At 38.2% G+C, this 15,711-nt stretch overlaps 1 protein-coding gene across 1 annotated transcript; it reads right to left on the reverse strand.

Moving 5' to 3' along the window:
* Window positions 1-7,104: 7,104 nt before the first annotated feature.
* On the reverse strand, window positions 7,105-15,495 carry LOC101862538 (zinc finger and SCAN domain-containing protein 2). Its single transcript, XM_005110569.3, has 2 exons — window positions 13,707-15,495; window positions 7,105-9,290 (listed from the first exon to the last, which is right to left on the reverse strand). Exons 1-2 carry the CDS (start codon window positions 14,698-14,700, stop codon window positions 7,366-7,368), a joined length of 2,919 nt encoding a protein of 972 aa, XP_005110626.2. The 5' UTR covers window positions 14,701-15,495; the 3' UTR covers window positions 7,105-7,365.
* Window positions 15,496-15,711: the final 216 nt, after the last annotated feature.

Here is a 15,711-nt window from a genome sequence, read left to right on the forward strand (position 1 = left end):
AAGTTCATAGAAATTTAGCTATTAAGATATTTTAAAAGTGTGTTTACTAAAAGTTAGCAATAAACGTCTGTTCTTAACGTTGTAAGTGGAATCCGTTTGTTTTCTTCCGGACAAAGGGGAAAGGCCGTACCATAGATATATTCTGTGACTGAGACATACTAGTTTGAACACTGTCATGGCCACCGCTCTCTTTAAAAAAAGGTAAACCTTCAGTGTACGCTTCACCGTATTATTTTATCGCACCTTTTCGGCCAAATGAGAGCAATTCAAGGAAGTTGCATTGTTTTGAGGTCCTTAAGGGGCAATCTTTAAGTAGCCTATGTCCTGTGCAAGTGCTCTGACTTGGGTTTCAAAACATTTTACTGAAGGGTATCTAGATATAGATTTAGATCTAGCATGTATACCTATGCAATATTTTCTCGTAACAATTATTTCTTACTAAAGCCTTTGATCGAATAAGTCTCTGAAAAAAAAAGAAAACTAATTGAAAAAGTACGCTACTACCTTTAACTACTATTAGTAACAGCAGCTAGGCAATGGTGAGATCAACACTGTACACAGTTTTCATAGTCACAAACTCAGTCCCGGGGGGAAAAGGGGGGGGGGTATTAGTCCCGGGGGGGTGGGAGGGGGGGGGGGTATTCCTTTCTTTATACTTTATTTATTTCTAGCTGTGTGCAGTCTGTAGGCTTCATTTAACCTACCTACTTTTTTTTCCAATTAAAACGAAAAAATCAATTGAGAGAGGGTTTTTTTTAATCATTGTTTTTCTAAAGGTAAATTTTATACAGCAACATTGACTTGAGGATTGAGGAAGACACATATTCTCACTATAGAGTGAAGTGCACACGGCACCTTATGCCCCCTTCCCTTACCTTTCATTTTGGCTCTCATTATAACGCGCTCCATCTTACAATGAATTCCTGGAACGTCAAAATGCGCAATCTATGGGGAAAGCACGCTCAAACATGTTCTAATAATAGACATGATGGCTATGTTTCCGTGTATAGTGTTTGAGTACGGTAAGCTAAGATGACTTTTTTTTTACGATGTAGGCCTTTCGGAATCGGAAGGATATTGACAATAAATAATTCCTGATTAACATTAGAGAGGATACACTGATTTATTTTTCACGGCCACCTTTAAAATAATTTTTTTATTTTTTATTTTCATTCCTCATGGCCGCGCAGAGTTCTTTTTTGTACTGTTCCCATGTAAATGTAACACCATTTTACTTCTTTTGTTATTATGCTTACCTTTGCCTTTAGTCGTTAGCCTTATTTAATTATATGAAGTGCAAGCTGTCTAGTTGTACCTATAGGCTACTTTTGTCTAGTAAAATTTTGGAACTATAGATGAAAAATAAAAGCGCATATAATTCACGACCATAATAATAGATCATTATCAATTGAACATGTCAGAACCCGCCCCCCCCCCCCCCCCCCCCCCCGAATCTATATCTTTGTCTGTCTATCCCTTTCTCTGTCTCTCTAGGGGGGGGGGGGTCATATTCAGATGCTACCATGTCATAATTAATTTAATCTTCTTTTTAAAAAATAGGTGTAGCCCAAGGAGTTTGGTGTAGCCTCTACTGTCTCGCTGTAATTCTACAATTGCTATATTTCCAAAGAAATTATATTGACGCTGTTAGCATTTGTTTTTGTATAATTTGTTGTTGAAGTAGAGGGTCGAAATAAAAGTTATGATTTTAAACAGATACCCATTTTAATTTTGGTGTCCTCACTTTAATAATAATAATAATAATAATAATAATAATAATAATAATAATAATAATAATAATAACAATAATAATAATAATAATAATAATAATAATAATAATAATAATAATAATAATAACAACAACAAAAACAATAATAATAATAATAAATAAATAAATAAATTAGACTTTTATTTGTCCCAGAAGGGCACTTTGTTTTACAATGGCACACATACATACATAAATACATAATTATAAATACGTATACATACATATATACATACATGCATAAATACATATAAATACACACTATTACACAAATACAGAACAGTTTACAAACAATGCCACTGTCGGTCGCCACTGTGCAGCGCCCGGTGATTTGAGCGAGGGTTGTCGTGTCTTGCTCAAGGACACACTCCAGAGACCACCCATCTGATCCCCGTGTCACCGACACTTGCTTTAACTTTAAGTCTAAGACTAAAACTAAGAGCGTTTTCTTTATTTTTTGTGTTGTTTTGTTTTGTTTGTTTTGGAGTTGTTGTTTTTTACCCTTTCCCAACCGGATAGGCAATATTATAATGTATACACCCACTGACCACTTTGAAAGGACGTAACTCCGTATGCGTTCAATGATATTCAATCCACACACTTTTACTTCTTTGTCATCCTCAAATGTGGTGTGTTTAACGTTACGCTGTGATCTATCAGAATGTTCAAATGATAAATGTGTGGGAGATCGACTTACTGTTAAAAAAAATTTTATGGCGATTATATTCCTACCGGGTGGGTACGTTGTCCACCCATACACTTATGTCACTTTGTATAGACTTTATGGAGAGGATGATCAGACAGGTTAATGAGTGAAATAATCCCAACTAACAACAAGTGTGAAACAAGAATTTCGAAAAAAAAAAAAAAGTTATAGAGAGGCGTGAAATAAATGGAATTAACTTTTAATTTTCCACAGAAACTTGAAACGTGAACAGAAATAAGGAGACAATTAAGTTTAAATTAAGCTATTGTCAAGGTGCGAGCTGATCACTCCCTCTCAAAAAGGCATGCCGTCGGGACCATGGCCCGGGGCGGTGCTTCTGACTCAAGTGTCTTTAGGCCATTCCAAAGGTGGGGGGGGGGGGGGGGGGGGGGGGGGGGCGCAATTAAACCATGTTCTTATGCAAAGTAGAATTGTAATTTTGTACATGGGCTGATTCATCAATGTCAATGTCATGCTCATAACTGCCTGAACTGCTGCTTTTTCTTTCCTAATCCTTGCTATCGTCATTTCCCTCTACCGGTACTTCTTTTCTTTAGTATGTTTGTCACTCTCTTGTCAACTGCTATCTCCGGGTGCTTTGATAGTCGACTTTGTGCTGTCTAGAAAGGTGAGCAGAGTAAGCCCGATTCCCTGTAAGGACTTCTCTGTTGACGTCCACCCCTTGGCGCTCATATGACCTTATGCAGTTGTGAGCCCCGTTTGACTCGCGACCGCAATGTCGTGGGTTTGAATCCCGTCAGGGGACCAACATTGTGTCCTATTGGGAAAGGCATTTTACACTAATCACATGTATTATTTTCCTCACATCACCTTTGTGGGAATGGGTACCCAGTTCAAGTCATATTATAATTTAAATAGATAGTGAAAGATCTTGTCAGTTCGTTTGTGTTTGAGCACTTAATCAGCTGCTTGCACTGTATGCTTCCCGGGAAGGTGAGAATGTTTCTGAGTGTTGTATGGTCTGCTGGGGTAATAATATAGTGTGCATCTCTATTATTATAGCTTGCTGTCGAGCGGGGATGCGCTATACACATGCTATTTATTATAATTACTAACTCAATTATTCCTTGATAAGACGATAAACGCTCCCATTGACACAATTTAGGAGCAGGCTGCTTAAATCCTGTCCATAAAGGCCGACCCAGATTGACAAGGATACGTAACACACATCATGTACCCTACATGATGTATAACAGTTTGTTACAGAGTCTCCATCTGTCTACTGGGATGTTTGTAGCCTACATATTCCCACTTCGCCTGGGTTGGTTCTGAGCCAGAGTTGAAACAGTCTACTAGCCCAACTCACCTAAGTTGTAGGGCCTACATTATTTACAGTTAAAATTCAATAAACATATACACTAATTTATTTTATATATATATAAAAATATATATATATATATATAAAATAATTTACAAAACCAATCCTTCCCCGCCACCCTACCCTGCCATATTACCTAGTCTAAAAATTCATTTCTAGTATGCAATGGGCCCTCTCCCTCAACCTGCTAATCATAACTATTACTTTTAATTAATTTGAGGGCAATTTGACTTTGTCAAGTAAAACTCATCCTTGAAGAGTAAGGGTTCAAATCCTCAAACAGCAAGCGTTAACATCCCTTCCATTTCCAATTTTCCAGCAGGTGGCTGAAAGAAGACACATCCTTCTTCTTTGTTCTCCCACTACCGTACTGACAATCAGTCTTGCATTTTCCTAACCCCAAAATCAGTGTAGGTGAGATTCGTTTCAGAATTTGAAATCTTGTTGCAAAACCGGCACCTTCCCTTTTGAATTCCAAACAAAACTAGAGCTAAAACAACACAGAAACAAGCTGACAAAAAAGAAAAAAAACAACAAATCCCTCAAACATTTCGTAGCATTTATTCATGGACCAGTGTGATTTTGATTCTTTTATTGGGTTTTTCTTTTTTTTGACAGGATAAATTATGGGCAATAAAATGATCATCATATATAATCATAGAGATTGCAATTTCACAACAGAGTCTATAGAAAGACGTCTCACATTACTTGCAACATCGATGCATGCACATTTAAAGTCAAAACGACTGAAAAATCATTGGTAGAGTAGTGCCTACATCGTGGACAGAGATTCAAAGAAACAAGAAAAGAAGTAGAAAGAAGATGAAACACTTCTGTTTGTTTTAGTAAGAGTTTTGCAGCACTTGCAACCCAATTAGATCATATAAGTGACGGAGATTAGAGGAATTACAAGAGAGTTGTAACAAACACAACAAAAGAAGGGGGAAAGATACGGACGGTAGATGTTTCGACAGGAAAAAAAGAGAGAACAATACCACAGCAACTGTCAAAACCAACGAACACTTTTGTCATTTAATTCATATTATATTGCACAAATTGGTTAATTTAAGTACCATGGCAGCATTATCCAAAACTGCAGACTGCCTTGACGACGTCCATCAAAGACTTAAAAATTCATGGATCACTATTGTGAAATAAAAACTAGATCTATCTGGAAGTCAAAGATCCTTTCATTTAAGACGAAATTAAAAATATATAATAAAGCAATATTTTGGCTGTATTGACGTATGGCTCAGAGATAGGGAAAACAAACAAAACAATTCAACGAAAAATAAAAAGCTTCCAAACAAAATATTTACGGAGAATTTTACTTATAAAATTGAATAAATTTTCTACAAATATATGAAGTGTTGGAAAGAGCTGGAAATGAAGATACATGTATCAACACAACCATAAAAAGGAGAAGATGGAGATAGTTTAGTTTTAGTTTTAGTAGAGGTTTTACGGCACTCGCAACTGCATAAGGCCATATTAGCACCAGAAGATTAGAGGTGTCACAAGAGAGTCACAAACATAAAAAAGAAGAAGGGGAGATAAGGACGACAGATGTTTGATAGGAAAGAAGAAGCAGACCACACCAGAGCACCCGCTAACCACCCGCAGATGGAGATATCTAGGACATGTTCTAAGAATGCCGAAGACAAGAATGCCCTATCACACATGGTGTTGGAGACCAACTGGAAAAAATAAATCGAGGAAGGCCAAATGGAAGCTATCTGTCGCCGTGGTTTTATGCACCCTGCATAATTTAGCAAAATTTGATCATTTTTTGCATAATTTCTGATTATTTTCCTTTATCATTCTTTGTTAAAATTAACAGAATCGCATAATTTCGCATTTTTGGGCTCAGTTTGCATAATTTCGGAATTTTTCTTGCATAAAACTACGGGGACAGAGCTATAGAAGCACAATAAGTAAGGGATGAGGCAATCACCCAGGGCCCAGGGCCTCGATTTGCCGAAATTGGAGGACGTGGCCAGGGACAGGCAACCGTGGCGTTGACTGCTCTCCGCCTTATGTACCTGACGGTATAAGGAGAGAGTAAGTCAATGGCGTCTATTGTTGTGTGGCTATTAGTGTCAGGTTCTCAGCTATTGTATGCCAAAGACTAAGATAGCAGTTAGATTCCCACGTGCAGAGATTTTATTTTAACAAGTACAGAATAAATTAAATGATATGTTATAAATATATCTGTACAATTAACTCTGAGAAGTTGGCACATCTGATAACGAAAATAATACACCGCATTTATACAGCACATTTCCATAATTTGCAATGGTCAAGGCGCTTTAGTAGACATTTAAATATATAAATTATAGTCTATAATGGCTTAAAAATAAAACATGCAGCACTTGCACACAAGGGCATATATAAAATGACTCAAATACAATACACAGGTAAATCAATGTATAGAGTTACATGAATATAGGAATACCGACAGGAACAAAAGCGTGTATAAACAATTCATGTAAACAGTACTAGAAGTATGGATCAAAAGTGCTTTCTTGTTGTATCTCTGTTTCTAATAACAGCGAAAACATTTCATAACAAAGAGTGAGCTTAAGAAGAAGTCACACTTTCACTGTTAAAAAAAATGGAGACACGACAAGAAAGCATGGAGGTCGCGTAATGTTTCTGGCACAAGGTTTCGGTAGTCTAATCTTAAAGAATGCTTGACAAATGTGTTATTTTTTTCCTGACTCTTTAAGTGGCTACCCCGTGCAAATCTAGAACCACACACTTTACATCTGGTCGTTAAGACTTTTCTCCTATGTATGTTTGTTGTTCCTGATGCTTTAAGCTGTTCACACGTGCAAATCATTTATTATAAATCACAAACTTTCACAACTGCATGTGGCTACCAAGCAAACCTTGCTTGTGTGTGTTGCTTATAGTGTGGTAAAAAATTCGTGGAGCAACGTATCCTCAATTATCTCTTTAACAGAGGTGCATCAATGTCACCCATACTTTGCACACCAGTTTTTATCAACCTGTCTTAATTTTTAATCATACATGTATTTTTCCCACAACAGTTGGAGCTAGATTAAAAAACTTTTCTTTCTAAATTTATATAAAATACTATAAATCTCCTTCACGCGGAGAACGGGATTGTTCAAAAGCATTTTGCATGTATGTGGCCAACAATGACACTTTTAGTTTACAAGAAATTAATTTCAAAGTGAACACCTTTTTTGCTTTCAATAAGCATAATGTTGTGATTAGAAAAAAAATGACGGACTTGCTTTTAAAAGCAATATTGCCCAAGTTGTAAACCTTTCAAAATCTGTAGAAACCACCCACTGGGATTTTTAATTAGTATTTATAAGGAATTTTCTAGAAAACAGTCAACAGGAATTTACAAAAATTTTAACGTTAAAACAAATTGATACAAGTCACTGTGAAAAAGCTGGAGAGTCTATGTTCGATAGTTGAGGCAATGCTTGACAATAAGTTGCGCCACAAATTTTTGACCGCAGTATTTTGATTCTTTACGCAGTCAGCATGTGCAAACAATTTACAAATATTCACAAACTTTCACAATTGTAAGGTTTTTCTAGTGTGTATTATTTTTTCATGGATCAGTAGATTAAGCTTCTGAGTAAACTCAGCTCCACAGATTTCACACTTGTAAGGCTTTTCTCTTGTGTGTGTTCTCATATGTGCTGTCAAGCGACTGCTCTTAGGAAACTTCACACCACAAACTTCACACTTGTACGGGTAAGGCTTTCCTCCTGCGTGTGTTCTCATATGCACCGTCAAGCGGTCGCCCTGAGCAAACCTAACACCACAAACTTCACAACCGTAAGGCTTTTCTTGGCTATGTGTTCTTTCATAATGAGTCTTCAAACCGTATCTCGATGTAAACCATTTACCACAAACTTCACATTTGAACGATTTTTCTCCAGTGTGCGTTTTTTTATGTCTCTTTAAATAGCTTTTTAGTGCGAACTGTTTGCCACAAACTTCGCAGCCGTAAGGCTTTTCTCCTGAGTGCGTTTTCTCGTGGGCGTGTAGATTGGCTGTGTTTATGAACCTAAGTCCGCAGACTTTACATTTGTAAGGCTTTTCTCCTGTGTGTGTTCTAGTATGCACAATCAAATATTGCCTTAAAGTGAACCCAATGCCACAAACTTCACACTTGTACGGTTTTTCTCCGCTGTGTCTCTTTCTATGACTCTTTAAGCCAGAGGCTCTTGCAAACCGTCTATCGCAATCTTCACACTTGTAAGGTTTTTCTCCAGAGTGTAGTTTTCTGTGACTCTTTAGAGAGCCACTCTTGGCAAATTTAGCACCACAAACATCGCATCCGTAAGGCTTTTCTCCTGTGTGTGTTCTTTTATGAATCTTTAGATCACTACACTGTGCAAACACAGCATCACAAACTTCACACTTATAAGGTTTTTGTCCAGTGTGAGTCGTGCCATGAATCCTTAAATCTTGTTTCCGTGCAAACCGTTTATCACATACTTCACATTTGTAAGGTTTCTCTCCCGAGTGAATTATTTCATGACTCTTCAAACCGCCCGGCTCTGCAAACTGTCTACCACAGACTTTGCACTGGAAAGGCTTTTCGCCCGTGTGTTTTCTTTTGTGGCTCTGTAGTTTTATCTCATTTTTTAAGCCAACGCCACATATTTCACAGTGGTAAAGCTTTTCTTTCATAGCATGTGTTCTTTTGTGACTCTTCAGATGAATGCTCTCGGCAAACTTTTCACAGCAAACTTCACACTTGTAAGGGTTTTCTTCTAGATGAATCCGCTTGTGTCTGTTAAGGCTTCGAGCATGTATATACCCTGCACCACAAACATCACATTTGTAAGGCTTTTCTTTTTCTCCAGCACTTATTCTTTTGCCAGTCGCAGACTTGGGTCCATCAGGGACAGCGTTGCTATCTTGTCCAGGAGGAGTCTCTCTGTGCAGTTGTTGAGGTAATGCACCACCAGAAGACTGGGTACAATTAGTGGATGGAACAAGAGATTGTGAACAAGAAGTCGAAGAAAAGCCCAAGTCGGAAATGTCACTTGTGGACTGCCGAACAATATCTGGGCTGTAGTCACATGATGGCTCGTTCAACTTTACCGTAGTGCGTTCTTTTAGCGGTTTTTCTTCAGATGCCTGCGTGAAAATATGACATACGTGCTCCGTTCCCGAAGTGGTATTCGCCATAACCATCGTTATTTCGGAAGCGTAACCTTTCTGCTTCTGGCCATCATTTACTGCACTTTTGCTGCACATGTCCTTATCATACTCTCTGCTGAGATATAGATCAAAGACTTTCTTCTCCGGATTATGGATAGAAGATGTGGTTTCTTCCGAGGCACGGTCATCTTTTCTTTGATCACCTATTTGACTTGTGTCAACAACATCGCAACTAGGACCGACTCCGTGTCTCTCCAAGAGGTATTGCTGTGTTGCTGGGTGTGTGGAGGTAGCCAGACTGTGGTCGTAAGGAACGCCACCTGGAAAAAGACAAAAGTAATACACACATTATCTGACTGGTAAAATTTCTACTGTCTCCCAATAACTTGGCAGCCCACACACTCGCATACCTTTTCTTCATAGTAGCCGTTTTCTCTCAACACCATTGTCATATTCCTCTTGACAACTTTTCAAACATGCACATACATCGTGCAACAGTAGAGCACTTGGCTTTTATTGTACCAAAATTAGAGGGGATAGCTAGAACTGCTTTGTTTTATCAGAAAAAACAAAAAAACAGAAAAAAATTGTAAGTGGTTTGGGAGGGGGAGGGGAATTTAATTATGTTACACTACAGACACCATGAAATAAAAACATGCTTTTGTAAACTACAGTGTGAAACATGGATAGGTCAAACACAGAAGACTCAAAATCACACCTCCGTCAAACTGTGCCCGGGGTTTCGTTTTATTTTTCTCATTTTTCTTTGTGAGACATCCGTCGAACTACGGTTCCCTCGAAATGCAGAGGCTGGGCCAGGGTCCCGACGGATTCAAGCTATCCGTGTTACACTGTATTTCTTAATCATTCCAGCCTAATTTAAACTCTAGTATAGGTTTAACATCCTCATAAACACTGTAGTAGTGTGTGGTTCTACAGGTATACGGTATAGTATACAGCCAAAATTGTCCAAGTCCAAGACAGCCACCCATTGTCGAGGAGAAAAAGCTGGACGACTTGGACAGTGCATTACAATTTTTTTTTAACACAACGGGGAATGGGAAGTGGTCGTTTGTACAGGTGATTGTCTTATACAGGTGGTCGTTTGTACAGGTGATTGTCTTATACAGGTGGTCGTTTGTACAGGTGATTGTCTTGGACATGTGGTCGTTTGAAAAGGTGATTGTTTTGGACAGGTGGTCATTTGTAAAGGTGATTGTTTTGGACAGGTGGTTGTTTGTAAAAGTGATTGTCTTGGACAGGTGGTCGTTTGTAAAGATGATTGTTTTGGACAGGTGGTCGTTTGTAAAGATGATTGTTTTGGACAGGTGGTCGTTTGTACAGATGATCGTCTTATACAGGTGGTCATTTGTACAGGTGATTGTTTTGGACAGGTGGTCGTTTGTACAGATGATCGTCTTACATAGGTGGTCGTTTGTACAGGTGATTGTCTTATACAGGTGGTCATTTGTACAGGTGATTGTCTTGGACAGGTGGTCGTTTGTACAGGTGATTGTCTTATACAGGCGATCGTTTGTACAGGTGATTGTCTTATACAGGTGGTCGTTTGTACAGGTGATTGTCTTGGACAGGTGGTCGTTTGTAAAGATGATTGTCTTATACAGGTGGTCGTTTGTAAAGACGATTGTCTTGGACAGGTGGTCGTTTGTAAAGGTGGTTGTCTTGGACAGGTGGCCATTAGAGTAGGTGTGACTGCACACATGTAATAATTGTGTTGGACATCCAAACATAACACCCGTAGATTTATATATATATATATTAGGACAGTTTCAAATGGGTGGAGAAACTTGGAAACTCAATCTAAACAAACAATCTACATGCATACAGAAAAATTCGAGCTAGGGTCATCTTTTTGATTGTTTTACGATCGCAACTGCATAAGGCAAGGTCGTATGAGCGTGCGGGACACATTAAACATTTTCAGTTGTAGGAAATTTTGAATTTTGCATGGGTGGCCGAGGCCTACTTTTATCGATTTTAGACAACTTTTTTTATATTAAAAAAACACTTTTTGCCCCCTACACAAGTACTTTAAAAAATATAAGGCAGCGTCTAGGGAATAAGGAACAGAGGCAGACTGAAGAAAAGTTGGGAGGACAACATCAAGAATAGACAGGCCTGGAACTCAAAGACACGCTCAGATAAGCTGAAGACCGGAAAGGGTTTAGGAAGCTGGTGGCCAAATCTTCAAAAGCGCCCCGACGGACATCCAGTCTACGTGATAGGTGAAGGTGAAGGTGAAGGTGAAGGTGAAGGGAGGAGCAGAAGATTGAGCAGACACAAAGTGGAAAAAAGCGCACTGCTCTAGTAGTTCTAGTAGAGGTTTTACAGCGCTTGCAACTGCATAAGGTCAGATGAGAAAGCGCACTGCTTTTCAAACAAGTAAGAGCCTTTGCCAATAGGTGGGTACCTAAAGTGTAGCACAGAGGGTTGATGATAGAGTTTTCAATATATATATATATATATATATATATATATATATGGGTTTTACATGAATTTTTCTATTCCTGTATATATCTCCTTCTACAAAAACATGTATTTACAGACCTACAGATGGCATGCTAAGCTGTGTTAAACAACACCAAGTCAAATTCTTTTGGACATAACTATGATGACACATTTTTTAAGAATTTGGACAAACAAAATTATTTTAATTATTTTCTCATTGCTTTAATTTTCAAACATAAGTATGAAGAGCGTATATGTAAAATGGTGAGGATTGCAGAAAAAAAAATTCTGAACGTTGCCGTTTTCACATATTAAATATAATTTGTGTCATCATAGTTATATCTGAAAGAAATGAAAAACTTTCCATTATATTATCTTAATTTCTCTTTTGAAAATTTTGGCAAACAGATTCAGGAGATTCAATTTGACTCACAATGCATGTTAATGATGACAAAAAGCCACTTTATTCACATTTTTTTACTACAAATCTTCTCTGCAAAATATTAAATATCTTTCAAACATAACCATGATGAACAAAATGGACAAATCTTTTACATCAAATTGAAAAAGATCCTGAAAAGTAATTTATGGAATATAAATGTTTACAATACATCGCAGTACCAAAGTAACATAACAAGCAAATGCTACTGATACACGTATCAAAACAAATATAATGTAAGAAAAAAAGGTAAAATCAATGGGCTAACTGGTAACTTTCTAACCTCATAAACAAAAAAAGGAATTAAATTTCCCAATTAACCCTCCCATATGTCGTGTTTTACTATCGTATCCCTACAACGTGGGGAACTCTGTGCCATCACTTTCCAAAGAAGAAATTTACTCGTTCATCCGATCTGTATGCGTTGCATGGCAGTCTGTCAAAATGATTTTTTGAGAAATACTGAAAGTTTCAAAGAGATCTTCGTTCTAGAAGTATTTTCTAAAATATGAAGAGTACAACCTTGAGGGTACAAAATGACCCCAGGGTGTACGGATTAGGTTAACAACAACAGATAAAGTAGCAACATTCATCTAAATATTGGTGACAAACAAAGCCCCCAAAAGAGTTGCAGAATAGGCTAGGGGTGGGGATGAAAATGGCCGAACCACAGAATAAGCACAAACTTGAACTCTTTGGTTGCTCGCCCTTTCATTAATCCTATCCATTAAAAATAAAATGGGGTCTTTGACCTGTATTAACTTGCAGCCCCATCTTTAAAAATAGAAACCTTTTACTTTTGAAGACTCGTAAAGGATGACTGCAAAATTACGCAGGGTCTCAGTTTCGAAATCGGTCTGGGCAGAGAGTAAACAATGAACGAAACTTGCTCGTTCCTGGGCCCTAAAATAGGCCATTGAAACAAAGTTACAGGGAATAGAAATTGCCTTGCGAAATGACGCCACATGAACATCTAGAAGACTCACAATTAAAAAAGAGCACAGGAGATCTTTATTCCTGATGTAGCACCACAAATATTGTAATAGTAGTTTCAATCTAGAAGGATGACTTTCTCAGCGTTAATTTCATTGCTGAACTTGACGCGGCAAAAAAAATACAAACCCGACGCGTCACATTTGCGTTCTAAAAATACATCATTTCAGATTTTAATATATATATATATATTATATATATATTATATTTGTCTGCTCCCATAGCTGAAACACCACACTAAGCACAACATATATTTTATACAATTTGTCAAAGCTGTAGAATTATTTCTTTGTTTACAAGTGCTAGTAGAGGTTTTACGGTGCTCGCAACTGCATAAAGGTCAAATGAGCGCCAAGGGGTGGATGTCAACAGAGAAGTCCTTACAGGAAATCAGACTTACTCTCCTCACCCCTCTTGCTTCAACAGCACAAAGTCTGCTTCAACTATAAAGACACCCTGGATATAGTGGGTCACAAGAGTGTGACAAACATACAAAATTTAATAAGAAGTAGAGGGAAAAATGACAAAAGTAAGGATTAGGAAAGAAAAAGCAGTAGTTCTCTTCATTGCAGTTCAGGCACAGTTACGAGCATGACATTGATGAATCAGCACATTTACAAAATTACAATTCAACTGTGCATAAAAGGGCAAGGTCAATTAATGTCCCCCCTTTGGGAATGGTCTAAAGACTTCAGTCAGTAGCACCGCCCCGGGGGGAGGAATCATTATTATTGGAATAGGAAAGGATTTTGTAAGGTCTTTGTGATGAAACCCCCGATCTATTGGCAAAGGCTCTTTTTTAAATTAATTATCATGTGATCCCTCATACTTTTACCTTGATCTGAGCCGGCCAAGACAGCATAACCAGAATTTGCGACATTGTTTTCCAAAAGAGCTGAGTCAGCAGAAAAAGATAAAGTTGAACCGTCACCAGTTACAACATCAGCATGATCAGTGCCTGCGTGCGAACTCTGTCCTGCACACAAACTCGTCACATCAGCGATTTGCTGTTGTATTTCTTCGGCCTCATTATAACAATCCAACATTGATCCACACTCCTCTTCCAGCACTTCCTGCTTCACATTGACATTATTCTCTATTTCCTGTTTCATTTCCAGACGGTGATTAGGGAAAAGTCCAAGCTGTGGTTCATCTTTCAAAACACAAGTACATTTCACACACGTTACTTTAGTCTCTATGTTTTCTTCTCCCTGCTTCACATTAAGTCTATCATCATCTAGATCTAGTTCAGTCTTCACTTCTGGACAATGATTAGGGAAAAGTCCAAGCTGTGGTTCCTCTTTCAAAAAACAAGTCGGTCTACATTTCTGACACTCTTCAGTCTTTGTGTTTTCTTCTTCAGGAAATGAAAACAAGGGCTCGTCTCTATCAATCTCAATGTCAATACATTCGTTTTCGACAGGCTGGCAGACATCAGTTACATCGCATGGTAGGTCTGCTTCAACATCTTGCTTTATTTCTCCTTTGAAACTTTCACTTTCAATAGCTGCAGGTTTTTCCTCTTCAAGTTCAAGCATGGAGCTAGAACCAAACTCTTCTTTTACCACAGACTCCCCACTCCTGATGTCAGGTTTTACAGGATCTCTATCAGTACTATCACTATCACTGCTACAACAAGACCTAGGAGAACCACAGGGTTCAGTTTTCACAACAGGAAAAACATCAGGCTTTACGTCTTCACCATTATCAGTGGGTGTACAGACATTAAGTTGACAACACGATTCTTTTTCCATAGCACTGTCATCATTAAAATCTTGTCCTGAGGAAAACATTGTATTCTCCTTCCTCTTTTTATCCACATTCAACATGTTTCCTTGTTTATCAAACTTAACCCTGCTGTATTTGTCAAAATTAATTTCTGCCACACAACAGTCACAGGGTGAGAAAATTTATCAGTAATTTAGATTCTAGATCAATAGCCTATAAATAAAAGTTCAGAGGCTTTTTTCAATTAAAAAAAAAATTCTGATCCAAGGCAAGGTTCATGTCATGTCATGCAATTTGTTCCACTCAGACTCAGAACCTCCAGACTCTAGATATCTAGAATCTAGACTAGTGTAGTACTTGTGACTTGTCTTAGAAGTGTTCCCATTGACATTGCCACTGCTGCTAACAAGAGACTCTCCCCTGGGACTCTAGGCCTAGTCTTCTGGTAGGCTATAGTAGGTCTCTATAGTCTGTAGATCTTGTAGATAATAACATAGCCGAGTCTAGGCCAAGAATGTAAACATGATTGTTTGTTGTCATAGACTCAGATTCAGATCATGCCGTCATGCCGATCTAATATTGAACAAACACTCCATGACTATGACAACGTTGCCATGCTATTTCAAGCACAAATTTGAAGCTGCTGTAACACGAAAGATTCTCTACTGTGGTCACACCACTCTCGACAGTCTTTTATTGGCTTTATTTTGGTTTTAGATCTGTTATTCGTTAATTATTATGCAGGCAGGAAAGGAAGACGATTTATGCAAGCAAGAACTGAAAAACCGGATGTGGAGAGTGTACAACAGTTTTAGCAGTAAACCTAGAAAAATAGCATTCGTAGGCAAGGAGATTAAAAGTAATGGAGGATGCTCTGTGGGCGGCGCCTGATAGGAGCCCTCTCTCGCGGCGGAACCGTGGCCTACCTGCGCTGCGCGATTGCCCGACTAAGGCACTGAAATCTAGGCTAGATAAGAAAGAAGGTTTTATTCCGAGGTCCTTGAGATTAGGCAAGTCAATTAGTAAAAAAGCCTTGCACCTGTGTTGTATTTAAGTGTAAGAACCGATGTGATGCTGCAGTGGACCGAAGTTTTCACAGTTAAGTTGTTTCC

This window comes from Aplysia californica, unplaced genomic scaffold (assembly GCF_000002075.1).
Source record: "Aplysia californica isolate F4 #8 unplaced genomic scaffold, AplCal3.0 scaffold00911, whole genome shotgun sequence".
Taxonomy (NCBI): Eukaryota; Metazoa; Mollusca; class Gastropoda; order Aplysiida; family Aplysiidae; genus Aplysia; species Aplysia californica.

Excerpts from the sequence above, each read along its gene's own strand:
- LOC101862538 (XM_005110569.3), bottom strand. The coding sequence starts at position 14,700 with ATGTTGAATGTGGATAAAAAGAGGAAGGAGAATACAATGTTTTCCTCA. Across the intron at positions 9,291-13,706 it reads CTTGGCCGGCTCAGATCAAG|GTGGCGTTCCTTACGACCAC; the intron begins GTAAAAGTATGA and ends GTCTTTTTCCAG.